At 46.8% G+C, this 21,400-nt stretch overlaps 2 protein-coding genes across 4 annotated transcripts in view; both read right to left on the reverse strand.

The window, feature by feature from the left end:
• Positions 1-12,984, reverse strand: part of PRTG (protogenin) — an 86,670-nt gene extending 73,686 nt beyond the window's left edge. For both annotated transcript variants that reach the window (XM_081887613.1, XM_081887612.1), the window contains exons 1-2: positions 12,823-12,984; positions 11,221-11,523 (exon numbers count right to left, since the gene is read on the reverse strand). In XM_081887613.1, the coding sequence (XP_081743739.1) occupies positions 11,221-11,523; positions 12,823-12,880 (361 nt within the window). In that variant the 5' untranslated portion in view covers positions 12,881-12,984. The remainder of the gene's footprint in view (positions 1-11,220; positions 11,524-12,822) is intronic.
• Positions 12,985-19,028: 6,044 nt separating this feature from the next.
• Positions 19,029-21,400, reverse strand: part of NEDD4 (NEDD4 E3 ubiquitin protein ligase) — a 45,594-nt gene continuing 43,222 nt past the window's right edge. For both annotated transcript variants that reach the window (XM_081887609.1, XM_081887608.1), the window contains 2 exons: positions 21,059-21,131; positions 19,029-20,942 (listed from right to left, as the gene is read on the reverse strand). In XM_081887609.1, coding sequence (XP_081743735.1) covers positions 20,840-20,942; positions 21,059-21,131 — 176 coding nt within the window. In that variant the 3' untranslated portion in view covers positions 19,029-20,839. The remainder of the gene's footprint in view (positions 20,943-21,058; positions 21,132-21,400) is intronic.

The raw sequence follows: 21,400 nt of genomic DNA on the forward strand, positions 1-21,400 counted from the left end.
GAAACTAAACTTTGCATTTTCTCTTGCCCTGGACCATCTAAATAGGAGCACTTCACAAGTTCCAAGCAATATAATGAGGCTAATAACAGTTAGGTTTGCCTATCTCTGTTGGCTGTTGGGCTTTTTAACGGAAATGAAGGTTCCCAAAGCTGCTGGTGTACTCATTTATTTAAAAGACAGACAGATGACACCCCTGTAATTTGGGACATACATTGTACAAAGTTTTGTCTCCTCCTCAGGCAAAATGACCGAGCCCTACCACATCTCCCAACAAAAATTTCCAGTTCCCATCAATTTACTGGATGTCAAAGACAAGTTTAATCATAAGTGATGGATATCTGGCAGGGCCAACAGCAGCTCAATGCATTCTATTTACAAAGAGCCTACGTAACACACAACTTAGCCTAAGGCACACATTACAGTTATTAAGGAACTTCAGAGCCCTCTAACAGGGCCTAGAGCCACAATTAGCAGCCTCAGTCTACACATGCACCAGACCAAGAGGGAAGCAAGACGGTCGGATCCTGAGGTAGTTAACTAGATGGTGCTACCTCAGGCTGTAGGTGGCAGAGGCAACTTCACAGACAGACTTCAGGGGGGAAAGGAAACTTCCCTCCAAATGAGGGGATTGGTGAAAAGGAAATTGGAGAGCCAGTGATGGAATAGTTAGAATGTCAGACTGCGACCTGGGAGACCTGGGTTCAAATCTCCACACAGCCATGAAGCTTACTAGGTGACTCTTGGGACAGTCACTGCCTCTCACCCCTACCCACCTCACAGAGTCGTTGTGGGGATTAAATGAGGAGAGGGAGAACCATCTACACCACCTTGAGCTCCTTGGAGAAAAATGTGGGAAATACAGTGGTACCTCGGAGGTACGTTCTTAACCTGAAACTGTTCTTAACCTGAAGCACCACTTTAGCTAATGGGACCTCCTGCTGCCGCTGCGCCGCCAGAGCACGATTTCTGTTCTCATCCTGAAGCAAAGTTCTTAACCCGAGGTAATATTTCTGGGTTAGCAGAGTCTGTAACCTGAAGCATATGTAACCCAAGGTACCACTGTAATTGCAACAAATAAATAAGAGGAAAAGCCAAGAGGCTCAGGTCTCTCCAAAATGCTTGGGAGTTGTTTAAAGCCACAATACAAGAAGCTGAGCTAGAATGTATACAGGGATGCCTATTTGGTTAATGAAAGGAGCCTAAACTTAGTCAGCAAACATGGAGACAGTGCTGGTGAGGAGACACTCAGCCATGTGCTCCCTTGACCCCTGCCACTCCTGGCTTATTAAATCTAGCAGAGGGTATTTCACAGAATATTGAGATCCATGGATGACACAAGTTATTGAGAGTAGCTTGGGGAGACTGCTTTTTGGCCCCCTGGCAGTTACTTCACAGTGTGCCGCAGGGCACGATCTTATATCCAACGTGATTTAATATCTTTATGACGCCACTGGAAATGGTCATTAGGAGTTTGGGAGAATGTTCCATCTGTATGCTGATTACACTTTGCTCTATTTCTCCATAACATCTGGATCAGGGGAATTGCTATGTACAAGACTCCCATCCTTTTCCTTACCTTGCTGTGAAATTGCAAAGTTGTTCATTTGTTATGAAACAGACCCATAAGTGACTCAGCAACAGCCATTCCATCAGGCTGCCTTGATCATTATAAGAACTATAATTTTATGGACTAGTCACTGAGCTTGCTTTTTCCTCCTCCCTTCCCACCCCTTTTTCCTTGCGTGTGGAATCTTTTAGAATTTCAGCAGGCACTGTCATAACGACTGACTTCGGAAAGCCTCTCTGGGAGCCTTTTCTGCTTCATCCATTTGGTCTCTCGGCTTCTGATCCGTTAATAATTTTCGCCGCCACTTTTTCAAAAGCTGCTGACTAGAGAAAACACGTTTTTTCTTTCAGTGAGGCCCAGCGTTCTCTGGCTTCTAAACAAGAAAAAGCACACGGGCTGCAAAATGTGCCTTGGGGCCACACGGACCTTGGAGATTGGAGGCTGCCCTTGCCTGCCCTCCAGAGCCAGCCTGTGTAGAAGGAAGACCTTAGATGCCAAATCAAAACAATGGCTGGATCCCAGTCTCCACATCCTCCTTGCGCAGGCCCCAAATCAGGTCAGGGAGGGCTGCCCACAATGGCCACTGCAGCGGCGGCAGAATCCAGATGTCACTTCATTCATCTTGCCTGGGCCATTGTTTATGCCATAAACACACACACGCAAATAGTGGGCAATAGGAAAACCATCCACAAATAAAACAAAAGCAATCCTTACTTAGTTATTTTATTTATTCTCACAAGATACAATGTAGGAATTTGGCCCTTTAAAAAAGGCTTTCAGTGCCATTTGCTCTTCAAAAGCCAGGCTGCAAATGCAGGAGCAATTTATCATGGTAAAAAACCAAACTTCACAAGAATTGCTTGCTATTTTTTAAACACACACACAAGGGAGGACACCAAATCACCTAATTAGATTGGAGGGTAGAACAGCCTTCTTTTCCCCAAAGCTCTCTAATCATTTAACCAAATACATGTCTTTTGTATTCCCAGCTGTTTCAGTGTCAGCCCAGCCTCTATCAATTCTGCTTATTTCCTTCCTTCGGCTTGCTATTCAATTAGGTTTTCAGAAAATCTAAGAACAAGGAGCAAGAAAAAGAAGCTTGGGGATTCTAGCCTGTTAAAATCTCCAGGTACATGATGGTGTGCTCAGCATATAGCAAACTTTCGTTGAACATCCACACCCTGCCTTATTTAGCATCTGCTTAAACTTTAAGCAGGACAGCAACTTCAGTTGAGCAGTCAACAATGGTGGAGCTGTGTTGACTAGTTTTCACTTAGGTGGTGATTGCCGGTTATAAAGACTGGAGGTAATCAATCCCAGTTTAACAGCTGGGCCTACTGAGAGAGGGGGCAAAAAGAAAACAAGGCCAAACTGAGAGATACACCCAAGCTCTTCCGAAAGGTTCGGCAGCGACATTTGGGACAGGATTCTCTCCCCACCCCCCACCACACACAAGACACTTCAGAAATGGCTGCGCTTCTTATACGAAATTCTGCCTTTGGAGATGCCCCTGTATCATTCCTTTATCATATGTTCTGTACCCAGCCAAAGGGTCCATGACAAAAGGGGTCTGTGCTGAAGGCCCCTTGGACAACTGCTGTGAGAGAACAAAAGTGGCCAGAGTAGAGCACCGGCTCGGCTATTAAAATATAAGACTTGCAACTCAGCTCCGTCAGCACATGGGGGAGCTCCTACATACACAGGTTACCCAGAAAGAAGATGGACAGAAGGAGGAAGCACCCCCAAGTTTTTCAGAATACTGTAATGTCAGTCCCCACCAGTTACAGTTGTAGTCTGAGCAACCTCTCCTGTGTGCCATTGATAAAATGTACTTTGATATTCTTGTTATTCTGAAATTGCTGCCTTGAAATTGCAAAAGCTTCATAAATACCTTTTTTTATTTTAAAGAAAAGATTAGTACTGTGATGCAAAGCATACTTACACGTAAGCAATCCCCACCCAAATAATCAAGCTCATTGCAAGTGAGCCTGGTTAGAATTGGGCTACGTGTTAGTCATCAAACAACCTGCCTTACAAAATTACACAATTCCATTGGTCTCTTAAGAGTGAAACCCTATACATATCTACTCAGAGGTAAGTCTCACTGAACTCATTAGGATTCAGTCATAGATGCTCATAGGACTGCAGCCTTAATCAGATGAAGATATATCCCATCCGGGGACTGCCACAGAAACCCTGAAGGTGCTTCCTTAACCAGGGTTGAGAGAGCAAGAGGGGGCCCATGAGATGGGACGCCCACCAACATCTCAAGTGCACTTAAGCGCTACAGCAGCAGCACTAATATTAGCTAAGGTGAAACTAACCAGGGGTTTGCTTTAAAAGAGAAGCTACAGCAGCTCCAAACACTTTCATGATAACTGCAGATTACATCAGTGTTTACTATCTAGTCCAGGAGTTTCCAATGGGGACACCCACCTCTCAGCCCCAGCCAAGGCCCCTTGACCAATTGTTGCTTTTTAAATTGTGATGGGTTGTGGGGGGTTAAGGTTTCTTGAGGGGCATTGCTTTTTTGCCTATGCTTTGTTTGTTCTGAGTGTTTTAGGGGGCAGGTTCTTAGCATCAGAGGTCATTCCTGTGGTGCCTGCCACAGTTTCTTAGTTTTCTAAATGTGTCCCCCAGGCTCAAAAAGCTGGGGACCCCAAATCTAGCCTAATGAAGCATTCTGAAGTACTCTAAGACTGGCACCCTATTTTGTGACATTTTGGTTGGCCTAGTAAAGGTACAGTGGAACCTCTGTTTGCGAACGTGATTCGTGTGAGAGGCACACTCGCAACCCACAGCGCTGCGTCTGCGCATGCATGTGACACGATTTGGTGCTTCATGCGCAAAGTGTGATTTAGTGCTTCTGCGCATGTGTGAGCACTGGAACCTGGAAGTAACCCATTCCAGTACTTCCAGGTTTCGGCGCATCTGTAACCTGAAAACGCGTAACCCGAACTGTCTGTAACCCGAGGTACCACTGTATTGCCCTAACAGGGATTGTGGAATTTTTCTTAAGTGGGTATAGACACTCATCCGGTCAAACTGTCTGCAGGCAACCAGGAACGAAAACTTTTATAATGGAAAATCAGATTTCTTTTCCCCCTGTGGCCACTGCATGTGGCTCTTCATTAACCATGTGTTCTGCTGCTGGGGAAGTCTCTTAGTTCTCACCCCCACCCCAACCCAAGAAAGGTTTCTGCTGCCCCCACTTGCTCAGGGCCTCAGCTTTGCATCATTTGATATGACCTCCTTAACATGTCTCATGCTGCTATTCACAACTTTAAATCCTGAAAATGGGTTTTATAGTTTGCACTAGAAAATGAAAACTCCAAAATGCAGAGTTAGGAAATGCCCTTTTAGTACCAACCAAAGCATCAGAAAAGCTTGGCTTTTCAAGCTCTCCAGAACTCTTCATCAGACAACATCTTAACACAAAGTGAGGCAATGAAAGCAGAGGCAAGGGGGGGGGACAAAAAAAGTACCAAAAAATAGGCTGGATGTAGTACTGTACTCTGTGATGTTTTGGTTGAAGGTTTTCAGCAGTGGATTTTAAATTTCCCCCATTACGGACCAACCTTTGCTTTTTAATAAAATTAACATTTTTGACACTCCTCTCTCACACACAAAAGCTAAATATCACCCCCCCCCAAAAAAAAACCCTACTTGATTTGAAAAAAGAGGGAATGCTTCCAGTGACTGCAGGCCCATCAATATACTAGGTAGGCTTTTAACTATAAACAGGAAGCAAACGTTTGTATTCCTAGGGAGGGAGGGGCGCTACCTTAAGCCCCTGGAGAGGCAAGAAAGCAGATGTGAAAGAAGCAAAAGTCCATCACCTCATTGTCTGAAGCAGCAGACAATCAGCGAGGCTCTAACTTCCCTCCCACTCAGCTGGCAGCCACCCACCTTTGTTCAAAGGAATCTTCTACAGAAAAGCAAAACATAAACAAACAAACCCTGCAAACTGCTTTTGTGCTGACACAATCAATTAGAAGATCTGGAGTGATTTTAAGTCAGTATCCTCTGATACCCATCTATGCCCTGCAGTGCAGAAATCAATAATATGCCAGCTATGTCACTGTCTCCTTTGATCTTAAAAAAGAAGATAAGAAGCTCTCTTAAAAAAACAACACACCACACTTCCACCCTTAACATCCATCTCCTTCAGTCAGATGAAGGCTTTCCAATCTGCGCTAGAGTGCTTTACTTTAGTATCTTCCAGTGCATCTCTTTCTGTTATCCAAAGGCTAATTGTATTTAAAAAGTAAATAATTTCAGGGGGACCCATCCAACCAACCTTATCAAGCTTTTGTTCCAGTTTTAACTGTACAGGGCTTAAGCATTAGGTTCCAATGCCCCAACACCCACCCCCATCCTTGTTGAAAAGACCTCAATGCTCAAATACTCTAGCAACTTTGAATCCTGTTAGTCAAAGAGGCGCTGCTAGCCTGAACTTCCAATAAGCTGTTTAATCTTCAGATATTAGCATTTTACCCCCACATGGTGCCTCACAAAGAAACTGTGAAGGAGGAAGGCATCTTCCTGCATGCTCCCCCCCCCCCCGACCGCCCCCCATTACCCTGTTGCATTAGGAGCAACAGCAGTCACCCTCCCAAAATGCAATATTTTTTAACCTAACTGATATGGTGACGGGCAGAAAGGGATGCTGGAAGGAAAGAAAATAAAGACTAGAAGCAAGTCAAAAATCTTTTGTGCTTGGATGAACAACAGGAAAGCAAAAGTGGGGGTGGGGTGGGGGGGCTGGAAAGGGATCCTGGCCCATCCCTGCAAACTTGTTCTGATGGGCTCTTGAGATAAGGCTGCAGAGGGGCAGCGGAGGGGAGGCCAGGATGCATTGGGAACTCTGCATTCCTCAAGAACAATTCATGGCAATCACTAACTTTGCAGAGGAGCTTACATGAAAGCTTTGGCCAGTGAATGAGGGTCATCTGCTCTTTATCACAAGGGTAAACCTCATCCTGGCCAGTTTCTAACCTTTTAACCCTGTGAATTCTTAATTTGCACATGAATAATGGAATGGCTGCCTAGAGTGCAACCCTCAGCTCCCCCCCCCCTAACTTTAGATCCAAGCTCCCCATGTGCTCAAATCTCAAACTCTGGACAGATTAAAGTTTCAGATTTCCAAATGCAGCACCCAGGAATACACTTCTGAAACCAAAGATAAACCAAGGTGGTGAGAGATTTGAGCAAGCAAAAGGGAGAAAACAGACTTGGGGTGGGGGTGGGGGGCTGGAGCAGCAGCCTTTTGCTTTTCACCCTTTGGAAAGGAAGAAAGAGAAGAAAGGGAAGCCCAGCCTCCACCTGCTTAGTATGTATAGTTTCAGCTTTGCCATGGCCACAAAGAAAGTCATTTTGTTCTTCAGAGCTGTAAAGCCATCATGAGCCCAGCTAAAACTATTTCCTTTGACTACAAAATGCTGGAAATTCATTCGCATCTTCTGAAATTCTGAGAAACAGGAAAGGAGGCTTCCTCTATTTCTAATGCATTTGGGGTTTGAAAAGTAGAGTTTGACCCCTTATCACATTTAGACTGCAATCCGATACACATTTACATAGGACAAATAAATAGGTAGGATCATGCTGTAAGGAAGTCATAAACTTTGGATATATTTTAAACTTTGCAATTCCATATAAACACAGGAAAAACACTTGATTCAAGAGGGGGGGGAATCACCATAATGTATATTGTTCCGTAACTCTTATTGTCTACCGAGCCTGACCATTGTCCGAATTATTTTAATTATATTCATGGTGACCCAAACACCATCTTGTGAGACAGGGTGACGAGAGAATGAAGCTATACCTTTCAATATCAAAACACATGGATCAGAATTTAGATGGTTGGGTCACCCTACTTCATCCAAAATGAAAGCAGCAAAACTTTGGGAGGAGCTTGCTAACTTCTGGGGTCATGGTGGTCACAGACTGCCCAGTCATCTGTCTTCTATTGTGGGAAATGTTTTCATAGGCAAGACTAGGCTTCACGAAATGCATCAGAAAGGATGGAGGTGTGAACTCTCTAGGAGCTCATCTACCACCTTTTCTGAGAATCAAGAACAAGGTGCTCTGGGATCCACCACCACTTACTTGGACCATGTTTCTACATAGGTTTGACATCACCATTTCTTCAAATGTGTCCTGTCTGCCTCCGGTGTCATCAGAGGCTTCCCCAGGAAGCTGGGAGACTGTTATTATAGAAATCTCACAGCAATAATTATTTTGCCTTTAGGACTTTCTTCCAAACACAGGCAAAGACCACCCAAGCCAAGATTCGGCAGACATGGATTCCAATCCCCAACCATCGGGAGATTAAAAGCACAAATGAGCCAGGAGCAAAAGGGACATCTTCCAGAATCTGTAGATATACAGGTTGAACCACCAACTCAGAAAGTAGCAGGTGACTGACTCTCCACTTATTTGAAACCTGAGAACTTAGGCGCGGGATATTTCATTTATAAGGTAGGCTACTGATGGAAGGCTTTCCCCAACTCTGGCACCAAAAGCCAAGCCAAGCAGGAAGTTCCTCAAATCCTTGGTTGCAAAGAGTAATTAGCTGGTGGAGGTCACTCTTTGCCCCACTGAGTGGGCAAAGCTGGGAAGCAACAGGCCTCCAGGAAGCTCCAAAGCCCTCTGGGAGGAAGCCTTGCAAAACAAGATGAAGAGTTCCCACAAGGGCAAATCTTGTGGTGGGGAGGCCAGAGCACCAAGTGCTTTGCTTGGGATATAAAAGCAAGTGAGGATAACGCTGGCAGTATTACCATATACCTCACTCACCTGTCCCAGAAGTTCACATGCAGCCGTGTCTCAGCTTCCCTCTTGCATATTTATGCCACTACCCAGATAACAGTTTAAATGTGTGGCATAATGTTTAGTGTTGGACCATGGCCTAGGAGACCAGGGTATGAATCCCCACTCAGCCATGGAGCTCACTACTGGTGACCATGGGCCAGTCACCATCTCTTAACCTAACCTACCTCACAAGGTGGTTGCGAGGATGGAATGGGAAGGGGGACAACCAGGTGCACTACCTTGATCTCCTTGGAGGTCAAAGGTGGTATAGAAATGTAATAGACAGACAGATAAATTTGACTTTTAAGGTTGCACTCTTACTTGGAAGAAAAATTAGACATGTTTTGGGTCAAGCTGTAAGAAAATTGATCCTGAATAAGTTTGCTCACAGGGAACAAAACTGAGACAAAAACCCAGACTCAAGGTCTGGGAGGCCATTTCCATCCCACAGAAGACTGAACATAAGAGTAAGTGAGGCTGGGAGAAAAGGAATATATTCAAGGGAAACTATGCTTCTGCTGTGCAAGTTTTTTTGGCCACAACCCAGCAGCAACTCCTCCCCTGCTAGTCAAGACATTGGATGAGCTCCTTGCAAGGACCACTGTACTGGCTGAGGGTGGGAGGGCTTTTGTGTGATAAGCAAAGCCCATGCAGGAACACCCTGATGTGGTCTTGAAGAGTTTTCACTTTTCAAAGTAAGTGGCAGTCACTTTCCAGTCATCACATTTGCCCAACAAGATGCCACTGCACAGCCATTTAAGATCTAGCTGTGGTCTGCAGGCACAGATTGCACAACTTAAGCTGAAGTTAAGCAGTTCTGGCTTTGGTCATCAGTGCTCAGATAAGATACAACCTGGGACCCTCCACAGACACACACATGTAAGCTGCCTTAAATTCCGAGATGCAAGAAAAGCAGAATCTAAACATAGCAACTACAAGTAAAGTAATGGCTTTCACACCACCACATGCAGCATTGAGAAGCTGGCTCATTCCTTACACAGAAGTGGTTAAATGTCTCACTCCTTCCTCCTTTCCCCACTTCTGTGGCAGCATATGGAGTGGCCTTTTGTGATCTCCAGACACTATGTAAGTAATTAGTCTCTAAACCAACTCTCAGCATCAGGCACCAACATCTAAGTTCTCATTGGGACCCAACAGTGACTCCTGTGGGACAAAACACACTTTTAAGGTCTTACAGCACCTTAAGATTAACAAAAATATTTACTGTATTTTGTCATAAACTTCCCTAGACTAGAGTCCACTTCATCGGGTGCGTGAAGTGCTGTGAGAGGGTTATTTCTGCATCTCCAGCAAAGAGTTCCCAGACTGTATCCTCTGGACTGCCATTGGCCCACAAGCTTCATTCAGGTGGGAATTGGAACATCCATCATATAAAATATTCATATTGATTTTTAATTGTATTTTATTGCTTCTTTTATTACCCAAGTGTATTTTACTCTTATCACAATCTGAAATATATGGGGTCACAATTGCTACAACAGGCAGAAAAACCTGTGGCCTGCCAAAGATGCTCAGCAATTTTCAAATGGGCCAGAGTGGGGAAAACTTGAGCACCACTCATCTACAGATGAGCACAGCCACAGCAGTTGCTGAAACCTTCCAAAAGCTTGACCTCATACCCAAAGGTGCACCCCTCCCTTGTCTCCTGGGACAGAGGGCTGCCAGCTATACACAGTACATCAGGCATAGACAAACTCAGCACTCCAGATGTTTTGAGACTACAATTCCCATCATCCCTGACCAATGATCCTGTTAGCTAGGGATGATGGGAGTTGTAGTCCCAAAACATCTGGAGGGCCGAGTTTACCTATACCTGCAGTACATACTCATCTACAGATGAACACAGCAGCCACTCCCCCAAATTTAGATGTACAGAATGAAAATGCCTCAGCCCATGCTAGAAGAGTATTCATTGTTTTTGCTGCTGCAGACCAACACAGGGCTGAGTACCCTTCTGTCCAGTTGAGAAACAGCAGTGGCACACTTATGGAGGACCAATAGCTGATCCTCCTTCACAGGAAGTGCTGCCCTATAGCTAATCAGATCACTTTGCTATCTAGCTGTCAACACTAACTTGTCTATGCTAACTTGCAGTGGTTCTCCCAGGTTGCAGGCAGGAGACAGTTCTCAGCCCTGCCTGCAGAAGCCATTGGGGATTAAAGTTGGGGCCTTCAGTATGCAAGGCAGATGCTGCACCATTGAGCTTCAGCCCTTCAAAGCAAGATGGCAGCAGGTGTGGATTCCCAACTCTGATACCAGCAGATTAACAACAACAACCACAAGAAAACAGAGCTTCAATGTGCTTAAAGGCAAGCATCTCACAAATATTTAGGTCCCTGGGAGTCAGCCTTCCTTAACCTGTTGTAGTCCAACAGCAGCAGGAGAGCAACCACCATGATTTCATGCAACCACACTGACTGAGGCTGATGGGAGCTACAACCCCAAAGAGCTGGAGGGTGCCAAGCTGGGGAAGGGCTGTTGTAAGTTCATGTATTCACCATGTTTTGAAATACAGTTTGCAGCAATAGTTCACTCACTCAGAAATCTCCCTTTAGGAAGATGCCAGGTGTACCATTTGGAGTAGCCCAGACAAAGTCAACCTCTATGTAGCAGAGGTTAAAAGAGGCTTCACAAACACATGCATTTACAAACTGAACCGTGAAGTCATTTAAAATTCCCGTAAGGTTTAAAATTGTACTGGAAGAATGATAGCAATGCATTTTATCGAGCACGCATGAGCTAATGTTGTCACTCTGTTCCTGAACAGGTTTACAAAGGAAGGAAATGATCAACAGCGAAGAACAACTGTGATGACTTACTGGCTAACGTAAGGTGGGCCTTATGGCTGAGGATAGCACCGTATTTGTTGAGAGCCAAGCACTGGTAGTGTCCTTCGTCCAGCGTTTCCCCACGTTTGCTCTCCACTTCGCTGATGTACAAAGAGCCATTAGACAAAGTGTAGATCCGTTCATTTTCAGCCACCTTCACCCCATTTTTGAGCCACGTGATGGTGATGGGGGCTTCGCCTCGTGCCTGGCAGTCCAGAACCACAGCCTCCTTCCTAGCAACAGTTACGTCCTGAGGCTCTTTCGCAAAAAACAGTTCACTAAAGCACCATATTCCTGAGAGAATGAGAAAGAGGGGAAAGGAAAGAGAAAGAAAGTAGTTTCTTTTCTGTGTAGGGTCAAAGACATGCTAACTGCTGTGTAACTGGTTTAAAGTGCTGGAGGCCTGAAATATTTTAATAACACTCCACACATGAAAACATTATATATCAATATACAGTGTTTGCTGGATGCAGTTGATAAAGTTTACATTTTTAAAACTGTACTTATTTAAAAGCTGAAAGAGAGCTTTTTCTCCTTGTTGATTGAAAGTGGGGGGGGGGGTGTTTTTATTTTTGGTCAAATTGATTAACAGATTAATTGAACAAACACTGCAGCCCAACCGAACTGATGGCGACCAGATCAAAGTAGAGGGAAAGGAGCTAACACGTGGATAACTTTATTTAAAGGTCCTTTGGGAAGAAAGTTCTGTCTCCCCGCCCCGGAAAAAAATTAGAGCCCCAGCACTATCGATGCCCGTTGGGGTTTCACGGTCCCACCCTGGTTGGCCAAGGGGAGCAAACGCGCATGCTGCCCCCAAGAGGACACACCGCCTCGCCCGCGGAGCACCCCGAAAAGCTCCCTGCCTGGCCGGCTTGGCTGGGGCTGTTGGGGAGAAGCGCTTCCAGGGGAGCCGCGGAGGGGGCAGGACCCGGAGGGGCGGGAGGCGTCCCGTGCGGCCCCCCTTCCTCTCGCCGGGGAAATGGCCCCTCGCCTCCCTTTCCGAGCTGGGGTGCCGGGCGCCTAAGATGTCCCTGCGTGGAAACGGCCCCAACGCGGGAATGAAGGGACCCCCCCGCCCTCCGGCAAGGGAACAGGCGCTGCTGCGAGCGGGGTCTTCGAGCCTCGTCGCCGGGCCCCTTCCAGGCCACAAGCCGGTCGCTAATTTTACAAGCTCGTCAAAAAAAAAGATCCCGCGCGGGGCGCCTCGTAAAAGGCTCTTTTTACAAGAGCTCGTTAGCCCAGCCAGCGCTGGACTGGCGGCGGGGGGGGGGGAGCCCTGAGCGGCCGGGACGCCGCGAGGCGAGCGAGCGAGACCCCCCCCGCCCCCAAAAAGGGGGAAGCGCCGCTCCGGGGAAGAGCTCCGACGGACGGAGACGCGCCGCCTGGGCAGCCGTCGGGCTCTGGGCAGAGGATGCGGCGGCTCCGGAGTGGGAAGGGGAAGCGCCGAGCCGGAGGAGAGGAGGGGCCGGGCGGCCGCCTCCGCCTCTTCTGGGCCGGCTGCCAGGAGGAGGACCGGCCGAGCCAGCGAGCGAGCGGCCGGCCAGTTAGTCCGGGGGATGCGCGGCGGCGGCGGCGCCCGGGCCGGCGGCTCACCTGGGAGGGCGAGGAGGCCGAGGAAGGCGGCGAGGAGCGGGTTCCGTCGGGGCGCCATTTAGCCTCTCTGGGGCATCGCCCTCCTCCGGCCAGCAGCGCGTCCGTCCGTCCAGAGGGCCGAATGGCTTCTCTCTGCCTGGCCGGCCAGCGCGCCCGCCCGCCCGCCGGGGGACTCTTTCTTCTCCCCCCCTCCCCGCTCGGGGCTGCGCAGGGACACAGTGTGGAAGGACGCGCCAAAGGGCGGAGGGGGCCGCGGCCGGGGTCCGGCAGGCCAGGCGGGGAGGAGGAGGAGGAGGAGGAGGCGGGGGGCTCCCCGGCCCTACTTTCGGGGCCTCTTCATTGGCCTTTGGCTGGAGCCGGCCCTCCGCCCCCTCCCCGCGCAGGCACCTGAGGTCAGCCTCGCCGAGGAGGAGGGGGCGCCGGAGCCGGCGCGGGGAGGAGGCTGCTGGCGGGCTCTCCCGGGGGATCCCCTCGCTGCCTCGGCCCGGCGCGGTGTGGGGCGGACGGGGGGCTGGATGCGCGCCCTCCCGAACGGGCTCCTCGCCCCGGGGTTCTGTGCCGCGCTGCCCGGCCCGACGGGGCGGCCGAGAAGAGCCTCCAGCGCCAGGAGCAGCCGGGCGGAGGGGCTTCCCGCCTCGCAGCCCGTGCAATAAGGGCACAAGATCCCCCCCCAGCCAGCGGCCCGCTGCAACCTGAGCGCAGGGAGCGGACCTTTCTCTCCCCAGGCTGCGACCCTCCCGACGGCTCGCTCGCTGAGCAGCTCCTGCCCGAAGTAGACCGTCAAAAGTGGGGCCTGCTGAGGGACCCCAAGGGGAGCTTCGTGGGGGCTGCCGGGGTCCCAGAGCAGAAGAAAGGCGGCAGATTTGCCCCTCCAAGCACCGTTAACCGGTTGTTGCCTTCCTATTTGTCTCTGTAGATTTAAAATAATGGCTTGGGGCAAACTGTATTTGAAGAGCCTGCCAAACTCCGCTTTCTTTTCTAGTTATCTATTTATGGCTGTCCTCCTAGCTCTGATTTTGATGAATTGCTGCTATAACTGGAGACCTTGTTGAAGCTATGCAAGGTATAACACGCAGCACTTAGGGCTGATAAAGATCTCTCCGCATCAGTGCTGTGTGTGGCCAGCATAAAACTCCCATTGGCATTCTTTCCTAGCGAACATTCGACTCTTTCATTGCCTCTTGTTTAATTCCATAAGAAGAATGGGGCTCCTGGATCAGACCAAAGGCCTGCCCGGTCCTGCATCCTGTTCTCCCAGTAGCCCAATGGGAATAAGCTTGAAAGCAGGGCATGTGCTCCCCACATGTCGCTGCCATGAGATGACGTCTAGGGCCACATTACTGCAAGAAGTTCTCCAGTTGTCCTAAGGAAGCTCCCACTGACCACCTCTTGTCTCTGGCAGGGACCCAGAGCTGGCATCAACCTTACACACAGATCTGGAAACACTTAGGGAAGAGGACAGGAGTTTTCGGGGACTGAGGATTAAGCAGACCCCGTCCCCCGCCACAGGTATAACTTGGGGTTCAGAAGTATGCACAGGGCTATTGCTAGATGCCTGGCTAGAATGCCACCTGCCTTTTGGCCTTTGTATAGGCTGAGCCTGCCACCCAAGGGTGCCCCTGAGAGTTGTTCTTTATTGCAGCATTTTGGCCACATCGCTGAATTTCCTAACAAACTCACATTTGTAAGGTGGGAAGCTTGACCAGAGACCTACTGAGGCCCAGAGATACACGCAAAGGTGTTTCATGTCCTTGTCTACTCTTACGTGGATTTTTAGGAATTAGCTGTTTGATTCCCCCCCCCCCTATCTTCGATTTCATCAGAAGGCTAGATGGCTGAGGCCTTCTGCCTCTGCTCCATTTTATCTCCCGCAGACGTGCAGGAACTCTGACCAGAGGCGGCTCCACCAGGCCTGTCCCCTTATCTTAACCTCCCCCCTCCTCCAAAAGGCTCTTCCTACCTACCAGCTGCTGTCACAGCACAAGAGCGATGACCTCTCAGGAGTGTGAAGATAAACAGATCGGAAGCCTCCAAGGCATCTCCCTGCCTCTCTCTCTCTCTCACACACACACACTGGACCACAGGTCTAGCTTCCATAACAATATTTCTCCTCACCAGGAGTCTTATATTTCACAGAGGTCCTGAACCACACACAAAAGCTCCTCTGAAGCGGCTTTTTTTGCAAAACGAAAAAACAGTCCATGAAAGTTTGTCCATTTGCTCATCTTGCTAACAAAACTGTTCATTTCCAGCTAATGCTAGAAACTCTGGGAATTTTTGCTCAGCTCAGATTGGATGCACAAGGGGAGCGGAGGGAGGAATTCGTTTCCCGGGACCCAACAGGCTTTGTAGTAGGATTTTTTCTCCCTGGCACCAAACTGGAGTCAGAAACAAGCCCCTTCTGTTTTCCTTCTGCATGTCTCCAGGAACGTTAGCAAACTTCCAGTAATGCAAAAGTACAAGTGACACCTTTTGCTGGTTGTGTGGCATGGTGCTTGCTTCCATGGGAGATACAGTACTGCACCAAAGCAGGTGCCACAACGACAGGGGCAGCACTTTGTGAGGATTTTGCACAGAACACATTCATCTGCAACACTCTTCCACAAGTAGAAGCAGGCTGACATAGAAGACAATGGACAGTGGCTTTAATCTTTAAGTGGGTTGTGTGGTGGTATCTCGGGTTAAGTACTTAATTCGTTCTGGAGCTCCGTTCTTAACCTGAAACCACCACTTTAGCTAATGGGGCCTCCAGCTGCCGCTGCTGCACGATTTCTGTTCTCATCCTGAAGCAAAGTTCTTAACCCAAGGTACTATTTTTGGGTTAGCGGAGTCTGTAACCTGAAGCGTATGTAACCCGAGGTACCACTGTATTATGAATCAGAAACTGGTTAAAGAGAACAACGATGAACCAAGACAGTTCTTACTATGGAGAGATGGAATCAGTGGGAACCCTGAAGATCTGCAACAGGATTAGTGCTTTTTAATTCCAAGCAGGACTTAGTTGAAAACAATTATAGGTAACAAAGTCTGAGGGTGGCACCAAATTATTTAGAGTGGGAAAAAGAAAAGGAATCAGGAGGAGCTCCAAAAACTTCTCTCCACACTAGATAAACTGGCAGAAAAATAGCAGTGTACACAAGTATAAAATATCACAATGGGGTCCGAGCTGGCAGTGGCTGAGCAGAGAGAGGAGAGGCAGCAGAGGGATTGCGGAAAAACGAAGAACATAAGATGAGCTTGTTGGATCAGGCCAACGGCCCACATAGTCCAGCATCCTGTTCTCACAGTGGCCACTCAGATGCCTGTAGGATTTGAGCACAGCAGCACTCTGCCCTCCTGTGGTTTCCAACAACGGGGATAAGCAAATCCAGTGGTACAAGTGCTTGCTCCAAATATAACCCAGAGCCACTATAGCCACTTTTTGAGACATTTCCCCACCATTTGGACATTTCACTAAAAACATCAACTACTTTTAAATGCACAGCTGCCTCCATTGTTGCCTTCCAGGTAAACTCAGTGCAGCCTTCAGCAGCATAGCACCTTCCAGATGTTTTGGACTACAACTCCCATCATGCTGCTCAGAGCTGGTGGAAGCTGTAGTCCAAAACTTCTGGAGGGAACCACATTTTGGAGTTATTTAAGAAGGTATTCATAACATTCGGTGGCTCCCCCTTGTGGAGCATCCTGTAGAACATTCAGTTGGAAATGAAAAAGTTTCTGCTTACTCCAGTGGAAGCAATTACCAAGTTGAGTGAATTAATCACATATTCAGGATGAATGTTGGATCCTATTTTTTTGTGTTCATGAAGCTTTTCTCTACCCTTTTGTTACTGGGTCCAATTCCCTTCAGACCCCATTAATATCCCTACCAGGAGATAAGGTGATTTGGGGCACCTCAGACAACAAATTTCACAGTACAGTGGTACCTTGGGTTACATACACTTCAGGTTACACACTCTGCTAACCCAGAAATATTACCTCAGGTTAAGAACTTTGCTTCAGGATGAGAACAGAAATCGTGCAGTGGCGGCACGGTGGCAACAGGAGGCCCCATTAGCTGAAGTGGTGCTTCAGGTTAAGAACAGTTTCAGGTTAAGAACAGACCTCCAGAATGAATTAAGTTCTTGACCTTAGGTACCACTGTACTGTATTTGAGTCCTAAATGTGTGTACTCTTGCTCTGGCCCTAAATTCATCTGTAATGCGATAGCTGGCTTGTTATGCCCTCTGGTGGAGCTTGATGAGTAATCAAAATTGCCTCAATCTCCCAAAAAAGAGAGATTCCTCATCATTAGTCCTGTTAATCATTGCCTGCAAAGGTGCAGGGAAAATGTTTGCCACTGAATATTTGAGAAGAGACAGGAAGTTATCTATACCAGTAAGACAAACTAGCAAAAATGGCTTGGGATATATTGTGGATAGCAAGAGCGCTTTTAACCTCACTAACCTTGATGGGGAAAAAGTGAGACCTCCTGGAATAGATGATCAGCAGCTGAATCAAAGGGGGAAAGGGATTGATGGATGTCACTCAGAGCAGAGTTGCACTGCAGAGAAACATTTCACTTCTTCTATTGAAGAAATGCAAAAGCATCAGACTCCACAATCTTGGATAACTTACACATTGGCTGATCCCACCCTCACCCATTGAGGTTTTTGATCTGTGATCAGCCTCTGAACTGCATGTTTAGCACTTCATCTAACTCAGGCTTCCTCAACCTCGGCCCTCCAGATGTTTTTGGCCTACAACTCCCATGATCCCTAGCTAGCAGGAGCAGTGGTCAGGGATGATAGGAATTGTAGTCTCGAAATATTTGGAGGGCCAAGGTTGAGGAAGTCTGATCTAACTCCCCATTGAAAGAAGTCATCTGGACTATGTGGAAGTGGAATATAACCCATTTTACAAACCTCACCCATCATTTCTAAGGGCTGTGGAAGGCTCAGAGGGAAGCTGGACATCTTGTGACTGCCTGGCAGGCTGCAACTCTCAGACTTGCTTGATCCAGGAAATAAGCTTTGTTTTCATAATCATCCAACTACATAGTAAGGCAAATCAACTGATGTCTGGGTTTGACACAGCTGCATGTTTGGGAGTAGCTTTTATCTATGCATTAAAAAAACAGCTGCATTTTGTCACAGGTCAATGGTTCTCAAATGGTGTGGCAGGAGAGGATGGCAAATGTGGCAGGAAGGTTCAAGGGCAATCAAAGAAACATTTAAATATTTCAGGGTAGCTTAGTAGAATATAAAAATAAAAGAACAAATCGGATATACAACCAGAAATAGTGTCCATGCCTCTCTTCAAGATAATCGGTTATTCTTCTGGTGCTCCATGACATATGTCTGTCTCAAATTAGAGATTACCTGCCAAAAGCAAGCTCACGCCTCTCACCGAGTCTGCATACATACTTAAGGTATATATGTTTATAATTAAATTTTGGGAATGATTTGTGTTCCTATGTAGCTACATTGTTTTATAATTTCTGGATGTCCCATGATCATATTGTAAAGCATGTTATAAATCAAGCACTGCTATGAGTTGTTTCTTTTGGGTTTCTTATCAATAAAAAAAATCAGTGCGGCATGAGCAAATTTCTATTCTGCAAGTGTAGCCCAGAGAAAAATGTTTGCGAAACACTGTCATAGGTTTTCACACACAGTCCCCACTCCAAATAGTTCAGGGTTTTTATTTTTTTATTGCATTAATATGCCACCTTCCCTCTCCAAGGAGGCGCTCAAGGTGGTGTACCTGGTTCTCCACCTCCTCATTTGATCCACACAACAAGGAACAGTGAAAGGTAAGAGGATAGATAGCAAGAGCTTTGGGAGCAGATATTTCCTGGAGCTAAGAGGCAAAGGAGGAGAAACTGATGGGAATGGCTGCTTCGGAGAACTACCGTATTTTTTGCTCTATAAGACTCACTTTTTCCCTCCTAAAAAGTAAGGGGAAATGTGTGTGCGTCTTATGGAGCGAATGCAGGCTGTGCAGCTATCCCAGAAGCCAGAACAGCAAGAGGGATTGCTGCTTTCGCTGCGCAGCGATCCCTCTTGCTGTTCTGGCTTTTGGGATTCATAATATTTTTTTCCCTTGTTTTCCTCCTCCAAAAACTAGGTGCGTCTTGTGGTCTGGTGCATCTTATAGAGCGAAAAATACGATAATTCTAGACCATTTCAGTAGTACCACATTGACTTGAATGAAAACCAGCCAGCTTATCAGAATAGATTTTATTTACCGTTTCAGGTTCTTCAGGCTGTTCATTTGTTAGACTAAAGTACTCTGTTACATTCAAATTTATACAGACAGATTATTCCAAATTTTACACACACAACCCCCCAAAAAAGTATGTAGATTGAATAGTCATTTTTATTTACTTGTAATACTCCTGAATGCATTAGACCCCGTCCAAAAAGGATTTGAAAGACCCCTTAAGGCCCATTTGTTAGGGCGAGTTGCAGGCCTTCAACAATGTGCATGTGAGATGGCAACTGGCCACAGGGGTGGACCTGCTTTTTCTCCACGTCTTTGGTGCAGTTCACCAAGTGTTGCGGCAGCCCAGTGACCTCTCCAACAGGTCAGGCATGAGCCCCTTCCAACTGGGTCAGGATTGTGGCACTTGGGGAACTGCTCCAGGTACGTGCATAACAAAAGGGTTCAAGAGTCAACCAAAACCAAAGACCGTTTTGTAAACTTCCACTTCTCAAAACATGATTTCAAACCAGCATTGACCAAAATACCAGCCGTGACCCTCATACTAAAATATCCTTATTTCTTATTGAACAAATGTACAAAATGTTTCATGCTGAATTGCACATTATATACTATAACTTTGGTTATACTGTATTTTTATTTGGTTTCTAGACTAAATGTTGACAAAATATAAAAATGCAGTTGGAATAGGGATGGAAGGGGAGTCCTGTAACATCTAAACTAATTTCAGGGCCAAATTCTGCCCTGGGTGCTTATTCTGAGAAGCGTCACTCACGTTTCTACAGATCAGATTGCTGAATTTGGCCCACAAAACCCTGTAAACATGTCTGCATATTTATTTATTTATTGTGGTGCAATACTGCAAGAATGAATATGAAAAGGCATTTTGCTATGACTTAACACTGTGGTATTCAAAAACAAAAAAAGTCTGTCTTGAGTTCAAAAAAGCAAAGCTGAAAATATTATTTGTTAGACAATTTATCAAAATATGATTTACCAAAAATACACTAGCATATAAATCCAAACAGGTTTTAAAATAATCTCATTTAAGTCCATGCTACTTTTTAATCTCAAAAGTTAAAAAGTTTAGAAATAGAATTGGGAATACTAAAAAAGGAAACAACTGGGCATAATCGACTGGGAAGACGTTTCCTCTTGTGCAATGTCCAGGGAAGAAGCTGCTGCCAGTCTCCGTGCACAGCTTCTCGCTGCTCAGAGCAAGCACAGCTGGACAGGGAAGCTGCCATCCAGCACCCAGGCACAAGCCCTACCAGCTCGGCGCCTTCAGCAATGTGCATAAGGGCAGCCAGAGCCAGTTTACTGCGCACAGGTGGAAAGATTTTAAGGTTACCCAAAGATATAGTTAAGGTGCTTTGGAAAGTCTGAAGAAGTGCTTCGCAACCCAAGAGCAGAATCCGTGGGCTGTCCGGCAACCTCTGGAGAGAGAATGCACACATGGACCAACAAATGGACGGAAGACAGACAGACACACTCGGCTTTTCACAGCTTACGCTTTCAGTAGTTAAGATTGCCAAGGCGGCAAATTCTTGAAAGAGGTAATGCAAGGCTCATTCATGCCAGCCTCACCAGTGTTCATGCGCACCCGCTAATCCAACAGGCAAGAGTTTGAAATGCAAAATACAATTAGCTGTAACTGAAATTAACACTTTTTTTTAAAAAAAGAGGATACCATAAAGATTCAGTTGCCATTCAAATGCAGCAACAGAGTCCCTGGAATATTTGTTTAGCTTGTAAACTCTCAAACTGCAGCACAGAAAAGAAGTACAGCATCGTCACCCTCCTCTCCTGGGGCTCAGTCAACGCCATCAAACCCCTGAGCATTTTCAATTGCAAAGTGAAGCTTGTCCCACAAGTCTTCAAAAGATTCATACGGAGGCAAATCCAAGCGGTTAAAACTGGGGAGGGGTGGTGGTGGAGGTGGATAGAAGAGACAAGAAAAACAGCTATATTATATGCCAGGATGGGCAGAGGAACAATCTCAACAGAATACTTCATGCTCAGGAATATTTACCAAGTATGAGCTCTCGGCAGTTTGTCAGGGCTGCCCCAGTACTCAATGGTGAACAACTGTGGTCCATTTGAACCTGCAAAGAACATACACAGCACACCTAATGATTTTAGATCCTCACCTGGTCACAGTGTAAGCCTTGGCTACAGGCAGCTCTCATTTATGGAAGTGGAACATGCAAACTATGGGGGAAAGAAACTAATCCAGCTACAGCAGGGTAGGGGCCAAGACTGACTTGTGAATTAAGGTGGTCCAGTGGAGAAGACCTTACCTCTGCCCTGTGGCAAACCCATCCTCATCTGCAACACAAGGTCAAAAGTCTACCTTGCGGGAGCGTGGTAAAGG

Source organism: Podarcis melisellensis (assembly GCF_964234715.1).
Source record: "Podarcis melisellensis genome assembly, chromosome: 14".
NCBI classification, from domain to species: Eukaryota; Metazoa; Chordata; class Lepidosauria; order Squamata; family Lacertidae; genus Podarcis; species Podarcis melisellensis.